Source organism: Lepus europaeus, chromosome 20, assembly GCF_033115175.1.
Source record: "Lepus europaeus isolate LE1 chromosome 20, mLepTim1.pri, whole genome shotgun sequence".
Lineage (NCBI taxonomy): Eukaryota > Metazoa > Chordata > Mammalia > Lagomorpha > Leporidae > Lepus > Lepus europaeus.
The window spans coordinates 5,433,321-5,458,106 of record NC_084846.1 but is presented as its reverse complement, the minus strand read 5'-3'; the positions used below and the strand labels follow the sequence as shown (position 1 = coordinate 5,458,106).

Here is a 24,786-nt window from a genome sequence, read left to right as displayed (position 1 = left end):
AGGAGACCCGGAGGGAGCTCCTGGCTCCAGGCATTGGCCTGGCCCAGCTCTGGCTGTTACGGCCATTGGGGAGTGAACCAGTGGATGGAAGCTCTCTCTCTCTCTCTCTCTCTCTGCCACTCTTTCAAACAAATAAAGAAATAAATCCTAAAGGGGGGGGGGCGCACCTCTTCTCAAGGGGAGCAGCTTGTTCTCCAGGACGTCCCTGGCGTCGGTGCCCTCGTCCATCAGGTCCAGCTTGGTGATGACGCCGATGGTCCGCAGGCCTGCAAGAGCCCAGAGGTCAGAGGGCACAGTGAGGGGGGAGCGGGCGCCGGGGGGTCCAGGCCGCCTGGGGGCCATTCAACCCCACCAGTGCCAGGACATGCGGTCTCGGGCCATGTGCCACCTGCCTGGGTCTCACAGACTCCACCCGGCTGAACCCGGCTCGCCCTCCACCGACCTTGCTTCTGTCACCTTGCTTCAGGTGGGCGGCTGCAGGGCTTGGGGACCCCACGGAGCTCCAACCCCGGCTCAGGGCTTCCCTGCCGACCTCGGAGCTAAAATCCCACTCAGGAAGCCAGCCCGGCGAATTCCTCCCTCTCCACGCCGCCCAGGGCCAAGGGTGTCCTCATAGCAAAAGGTGATCCTCCTAGGTCAAAAGCCCTCGCCAGGGGCCGGCGCTGTGGCGTAGCAGGTAAAGCCGCCACCTACAGTGCCAGCATCCCACGTGGGCACCGGTTCGAGTCCTGGCTGCTCCACTTCCAACCCAGCTCTCTGCTACGGCCTGGAAAAGCAGTGGAAGATGGCCCAAGTTCTTGGGCCCCTGCACCCACATAGGAGACCCAGAAGAGGCTCCTGGCTCCTGGCTTCTAATCAGCCCAGCTCCCGCCATTGCAGCCATCTGGGGAGTGACCCAGCGGATGGAAGACCTCTCTCTCTCCCTCTGTGCCTATCTGCAAATCTGCCTTTCGAATAAATAAATGTCTTAAAAAAAAAAAAAAAAAGCCCTCGCCAGGGCCTGTGCGTGCACCGCATGTGTCATGTGCACGTGGCCATGGGCCCATGTGGGAGGACCAGAGGTGCCAGCAGGCCCCCTGGAGCATCACCCTGGGGGAGAGCAAGGGGCCACCTCTGCACATACGCACAAGGCCAGGGCTGGCGTGCGGAGAGGCAGAGCGGCTCGCGAAGGCCCCAAGTCCAGGTCGAGGGAGTGCACATGGCAAGGGTGCCCGTGCGGTGCAAAAAGAGGAGACACGGGCCGGAGACGGGGGAAGGACCAGGCCACTGTGTGTGTTTCCAAAGGAAGCCATGGCGGGGGGGCCCCTGACCCAGTGTGGCCGTCAGCAACCCGGCGGGGGACCCTGACCCAGTGTGGCCATCACCACCCCGGGGGGGGGGGTGGACACTGACCCAGTGTGGCTGTCACCACCCCCCGGTGTCACCACCCCCCCGGGGGGGGGGACCCTGACCCAGCACAGCCGTCAGACCCCGGCAGGGTGACCCTGACCCAGCGCGGCCATCAGACCCCGGCAGGGTGACCCTGACCCAATGTGGCCATCACCACCCCGGGGGGGGGGGGTGGACACTGACCCAGTGTGGCTGTCACCACCCCCCGGGGGGGGGGACCCTGACCCAGCACGGCCGTCAGACCCCAGCAGGGACCCTGACCCAGTGTGGCCATCAGACCTCAGCAGGGGCCCTGACCCAGCGCGGCCGTCAGACCCCGGCAGGGTGACCCTGACCCAGCGCGGCCGTCTGCACATTTATTGGACGGACCAGTGAAGACGGCCGCGCGCCCCACAGCGCAGAGGCGTCCACAGCAGGCAGCGCATGCGACAGCGGGGCCCGGGACTGCGTACCCTGGTGTCGCCGCGCACATCTGATGCCGGCACCAGACCGGAGGACCTGGAACACCCGCCGCAGCACGCGTCCCACGTGACGGCACTTTCGCGGGGCGTAAGCTCACGTTCCGCATCCTGCCCGGCTCTCAGGGCCTGCCGGCCCCTCCCCCGGGGACCTCCGGGCCGTCCGAGGCTGTCTCCCCTGTGGGAGTATCAGCTCCCCGCCACCTGCGGATCTGTCCCCTGCCGCCCCCCACCCCACACACACACCGAGAGCTTCCGTAACTCCTCACTCCTTCCCGTTCCTGCCCCGCCCCGAGGGGTCCACGGAGGCCACCTCCAGGGCTCTCGACTGTGGCCTTGCATCCGGGCCCTAGGAGGGCTGGCCTCCCCCCAGTCCCCTAGATGAACTTCCTGCCTGGCGAGGTGGGCACCTCCTCCACCAAGGAGGGGAAGTGCAATGGGTACACGGCGCCTCCAGGGGGCGCCCGCCAGCCGCCACGGGCCTAACGCTGAGCTCGGGCCTTACCCTGGGGGTCCACCTCCTTGGCCAGCTTGAGGGCGTCCGAGTTGGCCAGGTCCATGTTGGCCGGCGTGACGGCCAGGATGAGGCTGCTCTCCCGGCTGATGAACTGCAGGATCATGTCTTTGATCTGGTACTCGATGTCCGGCGGCTGGTCCCCCACGGGCACCTTGGTGATTCCAGGGAGGTCGATGAGGGTCAGGTTTAGCACTGGGGGGTGGCAACCACAGGCGGAGGAGGTCAGAGCATGAGGTAGAGCAGGCACGGCACAGACCCAGCTCACGGGCCCCACGGCCCGGGTCTCCCCTTCCAAAATCCCGCCCGTGTGCCCAGCCAGGAGGGAGGAACCAGGAGACACCACGGGGCCACCGGGCGACCCCGTGAGAGCTGTGCACCTGAGAAGCAGGCACCAGGGACTGTGGGGTGCACGATGCCGAGTTAAGGCAGTGATGGCCGCACGCACGGGACCCCCGAGCACGGACACCGTGGGGAGAGCAGGCACCCATCTGCCATCCTGGGGGTGGCGTGGGGAGTTTTTGTATTCTGAGTCATGTGCACACATTGCGAACTCACAAATAACAGGATGTTAGGGGCCGGTGTTGTGGCACAGCGGGTTAAGCCACCTGCAATGCCGGCATCCCGTATGGGAGCGCCGGTTCGAGTCCTGGCTGCTCCGTTTCGGAAGCAGCTGTCTGCTATGGCCTGGGAAGGCAGCAGGTGACAGCCCGAGTCCTTGGTCCCCGCCACCCACGTGGGAGACCCGGATGGAGCTCTGGGCTCCTGGACTGGGTTTAGATCAGTCCTGCCTGTTTTGGTCATTTAGGGAGTGAGAAAAAGGAGGAAGACGCAGACGAAAGGGCTGTGGACGGGCGTGCGCAGAAATATGGCCCTGCCCGCTGGGTGCTGCCTACCGTGCGGCGAGTAGACCCGCAGGTTGATGGGCACCGGGGAGATGCCTTTGTTGGTGCCCGTGACCCTGTCGGTCTCCGCCTCGATCTCCTGCCGGACCTCGTCAAAGTCTGTAAACTTTTTGGACTTGCAGTGCAAAAACTCGGCATATTCTGTAAAGGAAAGGGAGAGGCGCGCGATGAGCGGGGGAGGGCCCCGCGCGGCTGGGACCAGCGCCGCGGCCGGCGGAAGGCTCCGCGCGGCCGTCGCGCCCACTCCACGCACGAGTAGGGAGCCTTTCTCTGTGCCCAGGGGCCTGTGGGTGCCAGGCCAATGATCACCTTCAAGATGAGCCTGCTGGGGGCGCACTGCACCGTGAGTCCTCCCACCTGCGGTGGCCGTGGCGGGACCAGGCATTCCCCACCCCGGCCAGGAATTCAGGGAGCAAGGGATGGCAGGTCCTGGGATTTGACGAGAACAAGACAGGCCGAGGAGCCCGTCTCCGAAACAGCTGGGGCCAGAGACATGTCAGATCCGAATGTTTCCCGGGTCTGAGATATCTGCAGGCACAAGCAGGCTACAAGAACACTGGAAGCAACGGAATGATGGGAAGTCAATTTCTGTGCACAAGAATGTGACATCCACGCCCATGACGGCCCCTCAGAGAGCTCCTGGGAGGGCCTGGCATCTCATCAAACAGTCGTGCACAGACCTTGAAATAGAATTCTACCAACATGCACTTGTCTGTTAACCACCCTCTCTGTGTTTGTGACGGCCCCACGCACATGATGAGCTGTCCTGGGCACGGGACCCAAGCCGAAGCGCAACACGCATTCTCACTGCGTATAAACCTTAGCCACAAAGCCCACAGGCCCGCTGATGCAACATTTGCAGCATGCCTCGGCATTGGCCGTGGCTCGTCACGGACGGTCAGGTGTGGAGTGGAAAAGGTTTAAGACTCTGGCAGCCGGCGTTGGTGGCGCAACGGGCTACGCGGCCACATGTGACAGCAGTGTCCCATCGGGAGCCCTGGTCACAGTCCCAGTGCTCTGCTTCGGATCCAGCTCCCTGCTGATGTGCCAGGGAAGGCAGGGCAAGGTGGCTCGAGCACTCAGACCCTGCTGCCCACGTGGGAGACCTGGGTGGAGTTCCTGACTGGCACTCACACCCGCTGGGTCACTCCGCAAATGCCCCAGAGGCCAAGGTCAAAGCCAGGAGGTCAGGAACTCCATCCGGGTCTCTCATGTGGGTGGCGGGGGGGCGGGGGAGCACCTGAGCCATCACTGCTGCCTCTCGGGAAGCCTGAACTGGGAGCTGGAGCCGAGCACCGACCCCGGCATCTCATGTGCAGCATGCAGCTAACCTGCAGAGGACACGTCGCGACACAGAACATGTGAGAAACAACACGACTCGACGGGAGGCTGGAACAGGAAACAACAGGGCGGTCCATGGGGAGAGGAGGCGAGCGCATTCCAGAACGTTCTCTGCTGCTGGCTGCAAGGGCGCTTCACCAAGCTCATGGAAAACGGAATTAAAAGATAAGCTGATTTGGGTGCCAAAAGCTTTTTAAATCCAGGCAGCTTTCTCATGAAATTTTCCCGATGCGTGGATTTCAGAAGATTTTGCACAAAACCAACTTATCTTTTCATTGCATCTTCCCTGGAATATTTTGAAGGACCCCTGGGCATGAGACAGAGGCTGGGGTCGCCGTGCGGAGCGTCCTGCACTGCGGTCTCGGTCAGGCAGAGAGCAGCCACCGTTCCAACGGGGTCACCAGGCTCCAGCACCTTCCACCTCTGTGAGGCCTCGGGGGCCACAGAGAAGACGCCCACGGCCCACACAGCAGCGCCTGCGTTCCCCTATCAGAGCTCTGCTTCCAGGCCCAGCGGCTCCACTTCCGATGGAGCTACCTGCTAGCGAGCCTGGGAAAGCAGCAGAAGACAGCCCAAGTGCTTGGGCCCCTGGCACCCGTAGGGGAGACCTGGATGGAGCTCCAGGCTCCCACATTGGTGTGGCCCAGCCCTGGCTGCTGTGGCTTATTTGGGGAGTGAACCAGCTACTGGAAGATCTTTCTGTATCGCTGCATTTTTTGGAAATAAATAAATCTTTTAAAATAAATAAATAAAAAGTAATTAACAAGGCGGTGCAGGTCCTGTCACCCCACTGGCCAAATCCAGGGTCACAGCACACAGCCAGGGGCGGGCCTGTGTGCAGAACGTGCGGGTGCTGAGCTCACAGCAGCCCTGCACAGCTCCTCCGCCGTCACAGATGTCAGCATTTTCAGTGCAACATGGAGGAGGGGCCCCTCAAGGCTCAGGGACCCCGGTTCCTGCAGTGACACCAACAGGGAGCCACAGGAAGTGGCCAGTGAAGCCACGCACACCAGGAATGCCCAGATGCTCACAAGGCCATGGTCAAGGCTGGAAATAGCCTCCATGTCCACCAGGAGGAGTCCTGGCCACACAAACCGCCCAGGCAGGCTGGGGAGGGGCCCAGAGCCACAGAGGCCCGGGCAGGCCCAAACCTCCCGCGAGAAGAGTGAGGAGGTGGAGGCGGCCCGGGGAGGCTTGCCTGCCTGTCACCACAGCCAAACGGACGATGGTCAATGTTCAGACGTGTGCACTGTGGCCAGGCCTTAGCGGGGACCCTGTGCTCTAGGCTGCTCTGCGATCCCGCGAGGCCAGCGGCAGGGCTGGAGTCTAGAACACAGCTACCCAGGTCCACAGGGCGGCCCTTCCTCCAGGTGACTCAGAGGTCACGGGAATGACCTTCGCCTCTCCGGCCTCCTGCTGCAGGTCAAGGGGACTCACCATGCCCGGAGCAGAGGGTCCCCCTCTCCAGGACCCACCCCCGCCCCAGGTATCAGCTGACCCAGTTCGCAAGGACAGCCACCCTCCAGTCCCGCACAGGGAAGAGAGGAAACACTTGGCTGCTCTTCCGGCAGTGGCCACTAAAAATGGAACAGCCTCCCAACCCCCGCGGAACTTCAGTTCCCTCCTGCCCTGCGAGAGAGGCCATGCAGCACCAGGATGTGTGGCATCTGGGCCTCGTCCCGCATCTCAGTGAGGTCACTCTGGTTGTGCCTGTGGGACCAGGGCTCCAAAGCCCAGCATCTGCCAGCTCCGTGCTGGGCGCTTACAGGCTCAGTCTTCCGGATCTATAAAATGGGTACCACAACAGGGCCTGTGCAACAGGCAACACCTGCACGGCTGCAGCATGAGGTGCGGGCTGGGGGGGGGGGGGGCCCAGAGAGGACAAGCCGGTCACCGGAGCCCAGAGAGGATAAGCCGGTCACCGGAGCCCAGAGAGGACAAGCCGGTCACCGGAGCCCAGAGAGGACAAGCCGGGCACTGGCCGTGTGGCAGCGCCCCCACCTCCACCTCCTGCGCTCCCCCAGGGCCCCTGCCCCTCCTGCCCGACTCTCCCCTACAGTGGCCGTCACGCTGACATCGTGGAGCGAGCATTCTGCAGCCGCTGCCTGGGGACAGGTCAGCATCACCAAGGCCAGCGGCCTGGCTGCCGGGTCACACAGGCTGGGGCGCTCGGGATCCCCAGCCACGCGCCGCCCCGGGGTCACACTGCTGGCCTCTGAGGCCCAGGGACTGCTCCCGCCAGACGAGGAAGCGAGACCTGGAGAGGCCCCCATGCTAAGGCCAAGGCCGCCCAGCTGGCCAGGGGAGGGCACAAGCGGGGGTCAGGAGCAGGTGGCCGGATCGCAGGCTGGGCTCGGGAGCCTGCACTCTCGCCAGGCATCCCGCACAGGCCAGAGTGAGGCAGGGACCGGGCGAGTCCGAGCGCCTTTCCCTTCTGTTTTTACTTTTAAAGATGTATTTATTTGAAAGGCAGAGTTATGGGGGTGGGGTTGAGGGTAGGGGGAAGAGTATCTTCCATCTGCTGGTTCACTCCCCAAATGGCCACAAAGGCTAGGGCTAGGCCAGGCCGAAGCCAGGAGCTTCTTCCAGGTCTCCCATGTGGGTGTCAGGGGCCCAAGCACTTGGGCCATCTTCCGCTGCTTTCCCAGGTGTACCAGCAGGGAGTGGAGGAGCCAGGACTTGAACCAGCACCCAAAGGGATGTGGGCATCGCAGGCTGCGGCTTTACCTGCTACACCACAACGCCAGCCCCAACAGCCCTCTCTTGTAGCCTTCCCTCATAAATGCCCCTCCTGCTGGCGGAGGTGGGGGTGTGGTCCTGGAAGCTCCAGCCTTTTCCCTGTGGGTCAGAAAGCACCCTGCCCAGCTCCCCAGGAGAGGCTGGAGGCCGACGAGGCCCAGCGCTCACTCCCTGCCTCTTCCTGGGCTACTTGGCTCAAGGTCAGCATGGCCTGGACTCCAGGGTCAAGGTTAAAAGCTTCAGGGAGCAGGGAGGGGCAGGCGCTGTGGTGCAGCGGGTTAAGCTGCTGCCTGCAACACTAGCATCCCCTATCAAAGCACCTGGCTGCTCCGTTTTGCAACAAGCTCCCTGTCAAAGCGCCTGGAAAAGCAGCAGAAAAGCTAGTCCAAGCGCTTTGGTCCCTGTCACCTACATGGGAGACCCAGACGGAGTTCAAGGCTCCTGGCTTCAGCCTGGCCCAGCCTCTGCTGCTGTGGCCATTTGGGGAGGGAAGCAGCAGACAGAAGCTCTCTCTGCCCCTCCTCTCTCCATCACTCTGCCTTTCAAACAAATAAAATAAATCTTAAACAAAATGACTGACGCGCCACTGAGCGACGCCCTGCTGTTGTCTGCGAGGCTGGAGGGGCCGGCCAGGATCTCCCACTGCCCACTCCTCACTTCCTGCCCAGGCACATGGCGGGGAGCCAGGCCTTGCCCTGAGCGGGGTCCCTGGTGTGGCAGGGAAGATGGACGCTGCCCAAGTGTGCTCATGGCTGGTGCCATACCTGCCATAAACAGACCTAACCCACAGGAACCAGGGAGGGCCTCCTGGGGGAAGCTCCAGTCCGCCCCAAGATGACGGTGGCAGGCCAAAGGGCTGGGTGGGGAGCCAGTGCCCAGGCCACCTCTGAAGCGATGACCCGAGGACGCCTGGTCCCAGGGGGACCCGTGAGTAGAGCATGGTGTTTGCCCACTGGCCAGGTTCCCCCTCTGTGCCTCAGTTTCCACAAGAGAAAACTAGATGGCAGGGCGAGGCGTATGGCTGAGGAAGCACGCACACACTCATGTGTCACCTGGAATTTTTATTTTTATTTTTGTACAGGCAGAGTTAGACATTGAGAGAGAGAAACAGAGAAAAAGGTCTTCCCTCCATTGGTTCACCCCCCAAATGGCCGCTACGGCCGGCGCCCCACGCTGATCCGAAGCCAGGAGCCAGGAGCTTCCTCCCGGTCTCCCATGCAGGTGCAGGGCCCAAGCACTTGGGCCATCCTCTCCACTGTCCTCCCGGGCCACAGCAGAGAGCTGGACTGGAAGAGGAGCAACCGGGACTAGAACCCGGCACCCATATGGGATGCCGGCGCCACAGGCAGAGGATTAACCAAGTGAGCCATGGCGCCGGCCCCCAGTCACCTGGAATTTTTAAAAAATGATTCACTGGGGCCGGCAATGTGGCATAGCGGGTAAAGCCTCACCCATGACGCTGGCATCCCATATGGACACCGGTTCGAGTCCTGGCTGCTCCACTTCCAATCCAGCTCCCTGCTGAGGTACCTGGGAAAGCAGCAGAGGACGGCCCAAGTGCTTGGGCCCCTGCACCCATGTGCAGGGATGGAGGTCCTGGCTCTTAGCTTCGGCCTGGTCCAGCCCCAACCACCAGAGCTGTTTGGGGAGTGAACAAACGGATGGATGATCTCCTTCTCTGTGTCTCTGCCTCTGTCTCACTGCCTTTCAAATAAATAAAAAACAAACAAAAAAAAAAAAACAAAAAAAAAAACAGAACAAAACAAAAAGGAAGCCAGAGCTGTGACGTAGAAGGTTAAGCCTCTGTCTGTGGCGCCGGCATCCCATATGGGTGCTCCACTTCCCATCCAGCTCTCTGCCATGGCCCAAGTGCGTGGGCCCAGCACCCACGTGACAGACCTGTAAGAAGCTCCTGGCTCCTGATCGGCCCAGCTCCTGCCATTGCGGCCATCTGGGGAGTGAACCAGTGTCTATAACTCTCTCTGTCTATAACGCTGCCTCTCAAAGTCATAATCTATAAAACAAAACAAAAAGGCCCACTGGCTCAAAGAACCAAGTTAGAGGGCTTAGGGCTGAGCTCCCTCGAGGCCCCAGCCGCCAAGCCGCTGCCGGCGGGGCCCGTCCTGGCTCGCTGCTAGGCCACCCCGACCCCGGCCCTGCGACAACACAAGGGAAAAGGACGAGGGAAGCGGCCCTGGAGCCGGGCAGGCGGGGACTGGCTCAGCGTGAACTTCCGTCCACCTGCAACGCCCCGAGGGCGTCCACTGCGCTTTCCGGGCACCCGCCCTGCGTATCTGCCACGGTCCGCGGGCTCCTCCTCCTCCACACGGGACGGGGACCCAGAGAGAGCAGGGGAAATGCAACAGAACCTAAGCTTCCTGTGATGCAAGGCCATGGCGAAACCCACGCCAGGCCCCTCTCACTGCCTTCCGTGAGCTTCTGGAAGACCTCCCACTTGCCCAGGGTCTCCCAAAATGCAGTTCCCGAGGCCCCAAGTAAAGTCCTTTTAGCACAGCGGCTCCTGAGAGCGACTGGGTCCACACAGGGTACAGGGTTTCCAGGTAACAGGGCCCGCTGCTCTGGACCGCCCCACCCCCGAGGGCGGCAGGGTCTCCCCTGCCCCGCACTCCACGCCAGAGGCTCTCAGCCAGCTCTGGGGCCCATCCCAGGGCCTGGTGCACGGGGGGAATACAGGAAGAGCCTGGGCCCTCGTCCAGCGTCGCCGCCAACCCCTGTGAGCCAGCACCCCCCACCCCATGCACTGCAGGGCTCCCGGACCGCGTCCTTGACAGGGAGCTCAAAGTGGGTTTTTTCTAGAGGGTTTCTGCCCCTTCAGCCCTACTCCCTGCCAGAGACCGGGTGTGGGACAGGCTCTTCCCACTGCCTGGCACACAGTGGCTGCCTGACAACACCGAGTGCGGCACGGATCAGGGCAGGGCTCCAGCCTCCAAGCGGCCCCAGTGTGCTGAGCAGCCAGTCCCTGCCTTGGCCCTCGGGGCGTCCTTAGACGAGATGCGCCCGCTGAGGAGTCAGGCTGCCCAGGCCTTGAGCCAGCAGCCTCTTCACAGAGACCACCGACCCCTTAGGCTCCGCCTGCCACAGGCCCCCATGCAGGCCCTCCCATTTGTATTGCAGGCTCTCAGAAGGCCGGCGCTGTGGTGTAGGGGGTAAAGCCACTGTCTGCGCCGCCAGCATCCCACAAGGGCACCAGTTGGAGTCCTGGCTGCTCTACTTCCAATGCAGCTCCCTGCTAATGCACTTGGGAAAGCAGCAGAGGATGGCCCAGGTCCTTGGGCCCTGCACCCACATGGAGGACCCGGAAGAAGCGCCTGGCTCCTGGCTTCAGATCCGCACAGCTCCGGCCATTGCAGCCGTCTGCGGAGTGAACCAGTGGACGGAACTGCTCTCTCTTTCTCTAATTCTGCCTTTAATATATATATATATATATATATATATATATACATATATATATATATATATATATATATATATTTTAACAAAGGCCTTCAGGGGGTCCACAGAGACCAGAAAGCAGTCGGAAGACGGCTCTCCCTTCCCCACCGGCAGACAGGGCCCCATGCCCCTGGCATTTCCTAAGGATTTTTCAAACATCAAAGTTCCCTGGGAAGAGATCAAGGAGATGACGGAGAGGAGACAGGGAGGTGGGAGTGTCCCTCGCCCCAGCCCCCTCACGTGGCTTCATGGCCCAGACAGGCCCCCTCCAGGTTCTAGGTTCACTGCCTCAGTTTCTCCACACTGAAATGGGCCAGAATGCTCCCTGGCCAGGACTGCTGGGAGAAGCTGATCAGACCCATAGTGTGGACCCACAGGGAGGCCAGAGGTGGGTCGGCTCTCAGTCCTCGGGGGTCTCAGACGCGTGGCACGGGGACGCTCTGCCCAGGAGTTTCCCAGCCCAGAAAAATCAGCAGTTATCAACTCCAGAGATCCAGGAGGTGAGACCAGCCTTCCCCACACCTGTCCCGGACAGGCAGGCCCGGGAGGCATGAGTTGGGGCTCAGACACACTCGGGAGCCCTGGGTACCCCACGATCTAACAGGATCTGATCTCACAAGCGAGAAGGTGCGTGCCAGTGACACTGCCATTCCTGGTTGGCACTCCTGGTTGGTGCTGGCCCAGGAAGGGGACGGCCCTGGGCTGGCACCGCGGTGGCCCCCGGCCTGAGCTGTGCCGGCTCTGAGCTTGGTGTCCTCTTAAGAGACAGAACACCTGAGCTCTGGCCCTCAGCCGGAGTCTGTCGGCTTTACAGAGGGGCCTGGGGCCGGTGTTTGGTGTAGGAGTTAAGACACCCGTGCCCACTGGGCATTGTGGCTCAACGGGTTAAGCTGCAGCCTGCAATACCGGCATCCCACGGGAGCAGCCAGTTCGAGTCCCGGCTGCTCCTCTTCTGATCCAGCTCTCTGCTTGTGGCCTGGGACAGCTGGGGAAGATGGCCTAAGTGCATGGGCCCCTGCACCCGTGCGGGAGACCCATGACCCTGGCGGACACTGGGGGAATGAACCATTGGAGAGAAGATCTCCATCTCGTCCTCTCCCCCCCTCCGCCTCCCCCATAACTCTGTCTTTCAAATTAATTAATAAATCTGTATCCCATATCCAACCCCCAGCTCTGCTCCTGATTCCCGCGCTCTTGCTAATGACCCTCCTCAGAGCAGCGGGGGAGGGTGCAAGCATTGGGTCCCGACCACACGCCTGGCTGCTGCCTTCAGACTGGCCCATCCCTGCCTGTTGTAGGCATTAAGGGAGTGAATCAGGGGATGGAATCTCTCTCTGTGTCTCTACCTTTCCCCCCTCTGCCTCCTCTCAAAAAAAAAAAAAAAAAAAAAAAAAAAAAGGCGGGGCTGCCATGGCCAGGTTCCCCACAAGAGGCTGAACTAACCAACGTTGGCAGCCCCGCCCTCCCTCCCGCCGCCCCCCGACCCCCCCCCCCCCGGCAGCTCTTGGCGCTGACTTAGCCACGGCCTGTGCAGACGGAGCAGGTGCTGGGGCAGGTGCTGCCAGAGCGCACCGGGCTCACCACGGCCCTGCCGTTCCCCTGGGGAGAGGGCCAGCAGGACAGCACAGGGCCGCCACGGGGGGGCCCCACGCCGCAGGGCCACTGAGGCGGCCGCAGGTGGGCAGTGGTGGGGGAGGAGGAGGGAGGCGGGGCTGCGGCGGCCATGCAGGCACTCAGGAGCACAAAGGCCCCAGGGGTCAGCAGGGAAACTGGCTGCAGCCCCGGAAGCCGAGGAGGAGGGGACATCCCAGAGGCCAGCAAGGCCGCAGAGCTGGGAGCCAAGGTCACAGGCGAGGCTGGGGCGGGGGCTCGGTGGGCCGTGTCACACACATTCCAGCCAAGGTTTATGAGGCTCCGGGCGGCGCCCAACAAGAGCAGAGGGCATCGGGGCCCCCACGCTTCCCGGTGGCCGCCGTCTTAGGTAATTTTTAAACGGAGTCAGCCCAACGCAGCGGTTCACCAAGGGCAGCGTGAAGGACAGGGGGTGTCAAAGGGGCCCGAGGACCCAGACCCAGCTTCAGGGTGGTCTCGGCCCCCAGCTGCAAATGGAGAAATCGAGGCAGGCAGAGAGGGTGGCTGCTCGGCACTGGAATTTGGCCCCCGGCCGTCGCCTTGATGAACAGTCTCCAGAAGCAGCCCGGGCCCACGGAGATGCACGCGCGCTCATCCATGTCCCCCTCCCCCACCCCCCGCTGCCCGGCCTGTTGCTTGCTGCCTCACCTGGCGGCCACTCTAGACCATTCTCGCCCCCCTCCCCTGGATCCGTCACTCTTCATCCGGCATCCCGCCCTCTCTCCCTCTCTCCTTGGCTGTCCAGCTGCCTGCCAGTCTCTTCCCACTGGGCTGAGCTGGTCTCTCCTTACCCCACTGGCCAGCCTCACTCCCAGAGCCCGAGACGCCAACCCACGGCCAGTGTCGCTTCCCCTCTGAGCCCAGCCCCAGGGGTCACGTCCGCCGCCCCTCCCCCTCCACGCCTCCCCTGCCCACCAGGAGCCAAGCTTGCCCCCACCTCCACGGCGCCCCCCTGCCCCTGCCGGCCCACCCACTCGCAGCACCGACCCCTCCACCCCTCCCCTGCCCACCAGGACCCAAGCTTGCCCCCACCTCCACGGCGGGCCCCCTGGCCCCTGCCGGCCCACCCACTCGCAGCACCGACCCCTCCACCCCTCCCCTGCCCACCAGGAGCCAAGCTTGCCCCCACCTCCACAGCGCCCCCCTGCCCCTGCCGGCCCACCCACTCGCAGCACCGACCCCTCCACCCCTCCCCTGCCCACCAGGACCCAGGCTTGCCCCCACCTCCACGGCGCCCCCCTGCCCCTGCCGGCCCACCCACTCGCAGCACCGACCCCTCCTCCTGCTCCCAGACTCCAGCCTTGGCAGTGCGCCTTGGAGTTCCTTCTCCATGGCAGCCACAGCGATGCAAGCAAGGCCTTGAGCTGGGTTTTAAACATGTCCCTGCTGGGTGCCCACAGACACGGAAACACTCATCGGGCACCGGCCAATGTCCCTGCCCTCGGTACTGCCAGCCCGCCAAGGCCCATCGTGCTTCACTGGGTCAAAAGAATTGCAGTTCTGGGGCCGGTGCTGTGGCGTAGTGGGAAAAGCCGCTGCCTGCAGTGCCAGCATCCCATATGGGCACTAGTTAGAGTCCCGGCTGCTCCACTTCCGACCCAGCTCTCTGCTATGGCCTGGGAAAACAGTGGAAGATGGCCCAGGTCCTTGGGCCCCTGCACCCACGTGGGAGACCTGGAAGGAGCTCCTGGCTCCCGGCTTTGGCTTGGCCAAATTCCAGTTGTTGCAGCGATTCGGAGAGTGACCCAGTGGAAGGAAGACCTCTCTCTCTGCCTCTCCCTCTCTCTGTCTGTAGGTCTGCCTCTCAAATAAAAAAAATTGAAAAAAAAAATTGGAAAAAAAAAAAAGAAGAAGAAGAATTTCACTTCCTCCAAGAGGGCTGCTCTGGGCATGAGAGCCGGAGCGCTCGCTCACTGCTCTGCCCGGACTTCCGGCTCCCTAGCGCCCCCTAGCGCACCTGTCAGCCCCACCGGCCCTTCCTCGGAGAAGCCCCGCCCCGCAGTCAGCGTGTCCTGCCTTCCCGTGGGTGCTCAGTGGGTGCTCAGTGGACCGCTCCTGGGGGACAGCTAGTGTGGAGGTGGGGGGAACCGCGCTCCGCCCCCAGGCGCCCGTCGGGGGCGGCACCTCCCCCAGGGGCTGCTCTGTGCCACAAGTGTGGACGCAGCCCGTTCTTCCAGCGCTCACCAAGGCGCTACTGCTGTCTGCACTGTCCAGAGAGGAAGGCGGGCCTGGGGCGGCGCTGCCTCCCTGGAGCCGGCTTCGGACCCGGGGGGATCTTGGCCCAGCTCCTCCCACCACGGAGGACTTTTGGTGTGTGTGGGGGGGACCAGCCGCATCGCCCAGAGACTCGGGAAAAACACTCACCCCTGCCCCATAATCTACGAGGGGGAAACTAACCTACCTGTGGCCCAGCCCTAACTTCTGGAACCTGACTGACTGCTGCTCCTCCCAACACAGCTGATTGGCCACCTCAACCCAGAGGAAGCAGCCTATTGGCTGGTGGGTGCCGGGCTCTCAGGATGGGCGGGGCCAGAGGATGAAGGCAAGGCCAGGGCTCAGGCCGGAACCAGTCCCACGCAGGGGAGGCACCTGGGCCTTGGGCACCGTGCAGGAAGGATTCTGCTTTTCGGGCGTGGCTGTGGCTACAGAGAAAGGCCTCCTTCTGCGTCTCAGGGTGACTGTCACACGTGTGCAAAGGTGCTGGCGCCAGTCTGTGGTGCTCCACTTGCAGCCCAGCCCCCTGCTAATGCGCAGTAGAAGATGGTCCGAGGGCTGGGGCCCCTGCACCCACGTGGGAGACCCGGATGGAGCTCCTGGCTCCTGGTTTTGTCCGGGCCCAGCCCTGGCCGTTGTGGCCAGCTGGGTTGTGAACTAGCAGATGGAAGACTCTTCTCTCTTCCTCTTTTTCTGTAACTCTGCCTTTCAAATAAATATTTTAAAAAAAGGGGGGGGAGGGTGGAGCTAAGCAAACACATGTCACCTGCCACTCTGACATGTGGTGGCTTGGTCATGGTTGAGGACCCTGGGGGTGGCTGTGGGGATGCTCACTGAGCGGTCTCCACTTCTTATACACGTGAACTTGTGGATTCAAACCCAGGTGGCAGCTCCCCAGTGCCCGGCCACCAGCCACCACATCCGTCAGGACCACGCTCGCCTCCCGACGCGGCTGGGAGCCGCCCACCATACCTGTTTTTGAGAAGATGAGCTGCAGGATGAGAGGCCGCCGGGTGACGATTCCTGAGCCACGGGGAAGGAAGTCCCTGTGAGGGGGAAAGGGGACAGAGGTTACTCACGAGGGGCAGGAAGTGTGGCCACACAGGGCAGAGGAGGCTGTCTCGCCATTAGGATGAGCTCAGCAGAGACACCCAGCCCAGCGGGGCCCGGGCACCGCGCTTGCCTTGGGGGTGCTGAGGCCCAGGGCTGAAGGTCCCAGCGGACAGAATCCCTGGCGAGTATGTGGAGGACCTGCCCCATACCCAGAGCAGATCGAGGCTGTGAGTTAATAGGACACCACGCTGCACGACGTAAAGGCGGGAGACAGAAGTAGTGACAACTGTCGTACGTCCTGAAATCCGCGGAGGCGAAGTTTGATGAGCGGCTGCCTGCGGTCAGCACAGGGAGGGAGGAGCCCTCTGGAGTGACCTGGACCGCGGCAGCGTCTCCACAACGCACTGTCAGTGTGCTTCTGCGAGCCACTGATTCCTGGACGAGCCAATGTCACGGCGCACTCAGCCCCCCGTATCCAGGGGCTACGCACGCTCCCATTCGACCAACGAGGATCAGAAACAGCATCCGAACAGCCCCGCTGTGCTAACCACGCACGCACTGCTTGCTTGGCCTCTGGCCCCTGACCAACAGCACTACCAACTACACAACATCCACCATGCACTAGGTACTGCTGGTCACCCAGGCACGACGTGGCATCGGCAGGAGGTGTGCCAGGTGCTGTGCAGACCCTACACCGCTCTGTAGAAGGGACTGGGCATCCTCGGACGCTGGCATCAGAGCGGGGCCGGAACCTCTATCCCCAGAGTCCAAGACTATCCCTCGACTAAGAGGTTTAAGGAACACCGTGTCCAGTACGTACGCTGCCTACACGCTACATTACGTATGTTGCTTGGAAGATCCCCACGGGCGTCCCTGTGGACATAAAGGCGTGGCCACATCTGCCTGGATTCCAGCCAGGCCGCAGCCGCTCTGTACCTTTGAGAAAGCAAAGTCCAGGGGCTGGTACGGTGGGGCGGTGGGTAAGTCACCACCTGCAATACTGATACCCCATATCACAGCGCCAGTGCGAGTCCCGGCTGCTCTGCTTCAGATCCAGCTCTCTGCCAATGCACCTGGGAGAGGCAACAAGTGGAGGCTCAAGGACTTGGGTCCCTGCCACCCACGTGGCAGACCTGGATGGAGCTCCTGGCTCCTGGCTTCAGCCAGGCCCAGCCTTGGCTGTTGCAGCCATTTGGGGAGTGAACCAGTAGATGGAAGATCTCTCTCTCTCTCTGCCTTTCAAACAACAAATAATCTTTAAGGTGACTGCTGGCCTCAGCCTAGGCCAAATGCCGGAATCCCTGGGGCTTTATTAAGCCCTTGGGCTGGGGGTGCGGCTGGGGCTCAGGGCCATCAGCGACCCCAGCGCCCAGGCTCCCACGGCCCCCAGGAGAGGGCTGGGGGGGGGGGGACAAGCCCAGCGGGAGTGGAGCTGCGAGTGGTGCTGGGGTCCCGAGGAAGGGGCTGTCAATCTCACAGCCAGGCTGCCGGATGGGACCTGGAGACAGCAACTGGGACAGGTGCAAGCTCTCCAACGCCCCCTGAGGGCGGCAGGTTCCGGGTGTTCACCGGGGCAGGCTGAGGGTGTGGCTGGCACCGGAGGGCAGCAGGCCGACCCTGGACAGGCAAAGGCGGCTTAGGAGGTGGACAGCCATGACCTGGGAACAGGCTGACTGAGAGGGACTGGAGCCGAGAGGGAGGGGACATGGCCCAGGGGGACCTGTGCGAGCCCTGCGGGGCGAGCCCTGGCCTCTCATCCTGTCTAGGCACCCCTCAGAGGGCACTATATGTCCTGGCTCCATGGGTGCTAAGGTGACAAAGGGCCTGACTGTCCCGCGCACCTCGTGTAGCCTCCCTGAGCCGAATGTTCCTCCCATTTGGCCGGGCAGCACACTGAGGCACGCGCATGATCTGCGCCTGGGCCAAGGTCACGCACTCACCGCCTACCAAGCACCTTGGAGGCGCTGGGGACACTGGCGCTGACGTGTGACATGCCAATAGGGGGGGAGGATTGGGGACCGTCAGGGGAAGGTCTCTGAGGAGGAGGACGGGGGAGGAAGGCACAGGAAGCCAGGCTGCAGAGTGGGCAGGGCTGAGGAGACAGCAAGGCCACACGCAGGCCACGGACGCCCAAAGTCAGCTGCTCCTCACCGCAGCCCGTGCCCGAGAATACCAGGTTCTCCCGGGGATGCGGTGGGCTGCTGGGGGTGCTCGACCTTGACCCTGCCCCTCCCTGAGCCCCAGGCCATCTGGCTCCCAAGCAGGAGCCTGAGAGGTAGGGACAGAAGGTACCTTCGCACAGGGCAGGCGTGGTGCCTTGGAAACCATGTGATCGCCAGCACCCCTCAATGGCAGTTTTTGTAGCCGGGGCGCGGGGTGGGGAGAGGCAGCAAGAAGAGCTCTCGTCCACTGGTTTCCCCTCAAGGTGCCTGCGATGGCCAGGACTGGGTTGGGAATTCAGCCCAGCTCCACGTTCGGCAGGAAATCCCGACACACGCGCCACCACGCTGCTTCCAGGCTGGGCATTAGCAGGAAAGCTGTAGTCAGGAGCCGGAGCCAGGAGTCAGAGCCACGGGCATCCCGCCTGGCGCCTTAGGCAGTAGGCGAAGCCCACGCCGCCATGCCTGTATTTCCAGCATGTAAGTAGCACGCGTGGATGATACGAGAGGAGCGTGGAAGTGCGATTCCCACGTCCTGTTGCTGCAGAGCCTCCACACCCACCGGTGGGCGTGTTTCAAGTTCAAGTTCATTCCCTTTCATGGCTGAATCAAGCTCTGTCTCATGGATAGACCACACGTGTGTTCACCCACTCGCGGTGGATGGAGACAGACTTCCCCAGTTCGAGGCCGAAATGACCCTCCCCCTGCGCGTGCCCCGTGCAGACAGACGCCCTGGTTTCTCTGGCTGAGTCACAGGGTGGACTTGAACTAGAGCAGGCAAAACCCGTCTCCAGCGATAGGAATCAGAGCAGAGGCTGCCTTTTGGGGAACGTGACCTCAGGGCTCAGGAAGGAACGCCCTAGATCCTGATGTGTCCAGCAGCTAGCAGAGTACGTGCATTTACTAAAAAATAAAAAACAAAAACAACACAAGCAACACGCATGCTTAACACGTGCATGGTCTAAGTAGCTAAGCGAAACCTCTGGGAAAGGTCTTACAAGGAAGACGGGGCAGGTACACCCATGTTGGTTCAGATACAAACGCACGGGGGTGGGCCCTGTGAATGGCCTGGCAAATTAAAACAGCCGCGCCCCCATCAGCTCCAGCTCCCCACTCCAGCTCCCTGCCAATGCAGACCCCGGGAAAGGCGCAGCGGGGACGGCTCAAGGCACTGAGGTTCTGCCACCCATGTGGAGACCTGGGTTGAGCTGCAGGCATTTGAAGGGGAGAACGGGCAGATGGGAGCTCTCTGTGCGTGACTCTCAAATGGTTAAAAAAAAAAGTACAGCAGCAACACGGCATTGAATTTGGCCCAAGGCGGTGCAGCTGGTCTGGCTAGATCAATCACAGCCCGGCCAGGTCACAGGGCGGCCACACACGCCCCACGGAAAGGAGCTCCCACCTCCCCGCATGGGACTTCCTTCTACGTGCACAGAGGCAGAAAACAAACAGGTGCACAAGAATGTCAGTGCTTGGTGACTGAAGGAAACCAAACCAAAGCCGACAGGGCCCTGGGAGGCCGCGCCCTGGCCCCCTGCCTCTCCGCCCCATCTCTGAATCCAGCATCGCACCCTGCACACAGGCGGCACCAGGTGCCAACAAAATATTTTTGGTATGCAGGAGCTATGAGTGTGTATGTGGGAAAAACTGGAATTCAGTAAGTTTGGGGGCCAAAAGATGGTGAGATCCACACTCAGCTCCTTTTTCCCAGCATGCATTTTCCATGAGCTTTTTGAAGACCCCGTGGATGCGTGCATCTCATTTTTTTCCCCCACTGAAATAGATTTATATTCAAATCCTGGTTTCCCATGACCTTTTGGAAGCACGCCAGTCGTTAACCCTTGAATGCTAAATGAGCTGCATGCAGGGAGCTGGGACTTCCCTGGACCCACGCACCTCTCCACGGTAAAGACTCAGTGGCGGGGCCGGCGCTGTGGCGTAGCAGGTAAAGCTGCCACCTGCAGTGCCAGCATGCCATATGGACGTTGGTTCGAGTCCCGGCTACTCCACTTCCGATCCAGCTCTCTGCTATGGCCTGGGAAAGCAGTGGGAGACAGCCCATGTCCTTGGGCCCCTGCACCTGCATGGGAGACCCGGATGGAGCTCCTGGCTCCTGGCTTCGGATCGGCCCAGCTCTGGCCATTGCAGCCAACTGAGCAGTGAACCAGCAGATGGAAAACCTCTCTCTCTCTCTCTGCCTCTCCTCTCTCTGTGTAACTCTTTCAAATAAACAAATAAATCTTTAAAAAAAAAAAAAAAAGATTCAGTGGCACAGATGTGTTGGTTCCATTCTACGGACGCGCCAGCGGCGCTGGGGTGGCCTCCTGCCCAAGGTCACGTGGCAGAGGGAGTGTCTGAGCTCTCCGACCAGCAGGCCACCTGGCGGCTCAGCCCCCACGTCCCACACAGGGGCGGGCAGCAGGACAGCGCTGTAAGCCACTGGTGTTGGCGGGCGCTGTCCTGTGACTGTGCCCTCGGGCGCGGCTGAGGCGCCAGGCACCGTGAAGACAATGGGGACGCCCCAGCCACCACCAGCGTCAAGCGCAGACAAGGGACAGTCACAGCTCAGAACACAGGGCAAGTGTGATGCCAGACGGCAGCCAGCGAGCCCCGGGCACGCGCGGGAGAGGGCAGCTTTCTGGGGCAGGAAGGATGCAGGGCGAGCGGGCAGGCAGCGGGGCCTGGCGCGCAGAGCCAGGAGAGCGCCCCCAGAGCCCCCAGGAATCTCCCGGGGAGGGAGGGCCAGCATAGATCAGAAGTGCTCACAAAGCCTCCGGGAAGCCGCCTCCCAGGCAGCCCTGCCCAGAACCCTGACTGTCCCCTTAGCTGGAAGCCACGGTCAAGCCTCAGTCGTCTGCTTCCTCTTCCAGGTCCCACCCACACTCCCTGAGTCACCAAGTCCCTCGTGGTGGCTAAAAGCCACCCGGCGCTGCCCTCTCTCCTCTGTGGCTCCCACAGTGCCTGTGTGTTCTGGCCCCCGCTCGGCCATCTCCATGCTGTGTGACCTTGGGCAGCTTCCCTGCTTCTCTGGTCTAGGTTTGTGAGCCCAAACGACTCTTGCTGAGAGAGACGTCCTGCACTCCTGGACACCTCCCACCCCCGGTACCCCATTTTCTCCGCCCTTGAACAGGCTCTGAGGGTCACAAGGGGCACGTGCTGGGCCCAGTGCGTACGGCACCCGGATCCCACATCTGAGTGCCTGCGTGGGACACTCAGCTCTGCGGCCGATGTAGCTTCACCCTAAGGTGCACCCTCGGGAGGCAGTGGTGACGACCAGGCGACTGCTACCCATGTGGGAGCCCTGGATCGAGCTCCTGCTTCTTGGCACCTGGCCACTCGCTGTCATTTGGTTGCTGGCGTGGCTCACATGACCCCCTGTGCCAGCTGCCAGGGGCTGGCACACAGCAGACGCCAAATTCGGCGTGAGCTCTCATTGCTGTGCCATACCTGGCCTCCCAGCCATGGCCTCCACCGTCTTCCTAAAACCAAGACCCTGCCTTCAAGCCTCTCTGACACAGGCCCAGCTCGGACAGTCTGGGCGCAGCGCCAGCGTTGCCCGGAGCCCCAGCCCACCTCCTGCACCCTCAGCCCCGGGATCTCTCTGGCACTTCTAGCCTCCGAACCTTTGTGGCAGAGAACCCTTTCCCACAGGCCCTGCCCACCTGGCTCAGCCATGTGGGGCGGGGAGGGGGGGATGGGAGGACGCTTCACCCCCTGGGCACACAGGGTCTCTGAGCTCTGAAAGGAGCCGTTTCTCCCTGGAAGGTGAAGAGAGCCCCTGGGAGGGCAGCCGAGGGCAGGGTGTGGGTGTGACCGTGACCTTGACCCTGGGCGGATCAGAAGCCCTGCTTGTTTATTTGCTGTCATTTGAACAAAAGCCCCCCCACCAGGAGTCCTCCAGCCCCCAGGAGGGTGGGGATGGCTGTGTGCAGGAACAACAAGGCTGAAACCCCAGGCCTTTCCCGGCGGAAGATAACCAGATAAACCAGCGTGCCTCAGGTGACAGGCACCCCAGCCCGGATTGCTTCCTCATCCCATACACTCCATACACTCCGGGTGCTTCTCACGGTGCCTCCAGGCCTCAGAGTGCCGAGAGGAGACACAGAATGCCCTGTGCAGGCTGCAGGAAGAGCCGCTCGGCAGGTGCCAGGGCCCCTACTCTGCCTGGCCCCTCCCTTATCAGAGTCCCACAGGGAGCGCTGGCCGCCTGCCAGGCTGGCTCTGCCCCCATGTCAAACAAAACCCTCTACAAACCCACAGGAGCGAACCCCCTTTCACAGACGGGGCGGTCAAGGCTGGGAGTGCCCAAGCCACTTGGCCAGGAAGGCGTGCAGCCGGGACAGGAGCGCAGGGAGGGCCGCTGTGACGCAGGCCCCCGGCCACTGCGACCCACCCGGGGCCTCCTTTGTCCTGCCACGACAGAAATGGAGCCCCGCTATCCTCGGCCACCTGGCTCCCAACACCTAGCCAGGCCCCCCATGCGTCCACCGGTGCCCCTTTCCGCTTCTCCCACTGTAACCATCACTCACAGGCGTGCAGGCCTGAGCCCTAGGCACACAGCAGCCCAGGGCACACCCAGCAACCCTAGGCAGGTGTCACCACACGCTTGTCATCACCCTAAAAGGCTCCAGCTCGGCCCTGCTCACTGTGCTGTGGCCACACTGGTTTCCTCCTGGTTCCCCCAACCGAACCCTCGTGGTCCTGCCCCAGGGCCCTTGCGCTGGCTGCTTTCTTGGCTGGAGGTGATGGCTCAAGTATTTGGGTTCCTGCCACTCTTGTGGGAGGCACGGATTGAGGTCCAGGCTCCTGGCTTTGGCCCAGCCCAGCCCTGGGCTGGACTGAAGCCATGGACGGCAGATTTCTGCCTCAGTCTCCCTGTCTTTCCAATTAAAACAAAGAGGTGCAGAAAGCACGGAGGAGCCCTGCACCTGCAGGCCTTCCCAAGTGCCCTCCTGGCTCTGTTTCACCACCCTCGGCCCAGCAGGGCCGCCTCTCCCTGCTCAGGAATCCTGCAGCTCCCTGGGCCAGCCCCGCCCCTGGCACCTTGCTCTGCAGGGCCCGGCCAAGCAGGCAACAGAAGCAGGAAGTGTGGGGCTGGCCAGGCCCCGGCTCAAGTCCAGGTACTGCCTGCTCCTTTCTGTTCAACCTGAGCAGGTGTCCCTCTGTCTCCTCGTTTGTGGAGTGGAGATGCCACCACCGGCCTCGGTTTGCCAACTTCTCAACTACGGTGCTCCCCTGCCACAGAGCTGAAACTCCACACCACACAGAATCTGACCCTTCTCCAGGGTTCCCGAGTGCTCCCCACAGCCTACCGAGCTCTGAGCACCAGCTGTCACCTGTGTGCCCTCGCCCCTACCTCTCTCTCACACGTCTTCTCCAGCTACATGGGTGATCAAGGAACAAGAAGGAAACCACACACATTTCTGCCCCAGGGCCTTTGCACGGCTAATCATCTGCCAGGAATGGCCTTTTCCTCCCTCCATGGGTTCTGAGTCACTCAGGACTCGGCCCAGAGGTCACCTCCTCAGGGAGCCCTGCTGGTCTCCCATTCCCCGGCACGTGGCCCAGTTTTGTTCCCCACTCAGCACCGTCACTCGCTGGGACACTGCTGGTCGCCCTGAGAGTCGGGCGGTTAAGGTCCTGTCTTCCTCGGGGACCCCGGACTCCAGGCACACACCCTGGCGTGTGAGAAATGCCCCGCGGCTGGACGCGGAGTGGCGAGTCAGTGTGCAAGGACAGCCGGCTCCCTGTGCCTCTGCCTCAGGGTGGGGAGCCAGGCAGACCCATCTGGGGGCCGCGGCAGCGACAGCACAGGGCCGTGCACGCACCACACCCAGCTCTCCTGTCTGTCCATGTTTCCTGCCTGCAGAGGGGCGGAGTGGGGACGGGAACCCTGGGAAACCGGCCGCTTCATGGTCCCCAGCGCCACTTGGATCTCCCTGCTCTGTGACCTTTTGTAAGAAAACAACCTTTTATGCTTTTACAACAGGCAAATGTCTACATTGTAACTTCTCGGCTCTCCTTGATGGAAAGCCTCAGAGCCACCCGGCAGCCTAGCAGTGTTCTCAAAGGTGATGGGGACGCGGGGCTGTCTGCCCTGAAGGGTCTCCTCGGTGCCACCCTGGCAACGGGCAGCCTGCATCCCACTGCCATCCCTGGCTGCCGAGTGTCTCCCCAGCTGGGCCAGGTGTCCTGCTCTGGAGCACAGGGCATGGTGGGGACACAGGTGCCCGGTGAGGGCGAGAGCTGGCAGCGTCCCAGCAGCCCCAGCACGGTGGACGGCCACGTGCCATTTCCCAGCCTTGCACGGATCCCCGCCCTGAGGGCCCAACTGAGACCGCGAGGCAAGATGCTGGGGGAAAAGATGCGTGGCAGATCCCGTCCCGGCACCGCCCAGGGCAGGCAGGCCACACCACCACCTGACCATCTCTGTGGATCCGCGGGCACTGTCTGTCACACGCACAGAACACACGCCCTGCTCTGCTGCTGGCTCCCGAGGTCCCAAGGCCAAGTACTGTGGGTCAGGGCCCCGCCCGTGGGGGCACTCCCGGCCCCAGAACCAGAGAGGTTTGCGAAGTTCAAGGCAGACCACACTGCGCACGTGCGTTGACCTGCGGCTTCTGAAGCACCCGGGACAACACCGAGCCCCCTGCCTGTGACCCACAAGGCCCGTGACGATCCGGCTCGCTCCCCTGGCTCCTCGCAGTGACGCTGACAAGTGGGCACCGGCCTGGGGCCCTGTGCTGGCCCCCCGGGTAGCTCTGCCACCAGACACTGCAGGGTCTGTGGTCGCTCCTGTCAGCTGCTGGCTCCAAGGCACACTTCCTCCTGCGTGAACAGCCTCCTTCCTGTCCCCGTCCCCCATGCTAGGCTGTCAACCTCACAGGGACAGAGACCCTTGTCTGTCCTGGTTCACCGCTCTGCCCCAG

The 24,786-nt window shown here is 62.4% G+C and overlaps 1 protein-coding gene across 10 annotated transcripts in view; it reads right to left on the bottom strand.

Annotated features, from left to right (window-relative positions):
• Positions 1–24,786, bottom strand: part of DNM2 (dynamin 2) — a 71,188-nt gene that overhangs the window by 29,977 nt on the left and 16,425 nt on the right. For all 10 annotated transcript variants that reach the window (XM_062179050.1, XM_062179052.1, XM_062179051.1 and 7 more), the window contains exons 2-5: positions 15,618–15,691; positions 3,258–3,407; positions 2,353–2,556; positions 168–266 (exon numbers count right to left, since the gene is read on the bottom strand). In XM_062179050.1, coding sequence (XP_062035034.1) covers positions 168–266; positions 2,353–2,556; positions 3,258–3,407; positions 15,618–15,691 — 527 coding nt within the window. The remainder of the gene's footprint in view (positions 1–167; positions 267–2,352; positions 2,557–3,257; positions 3,408–15,617; positions 15,692–24,786) is intronic.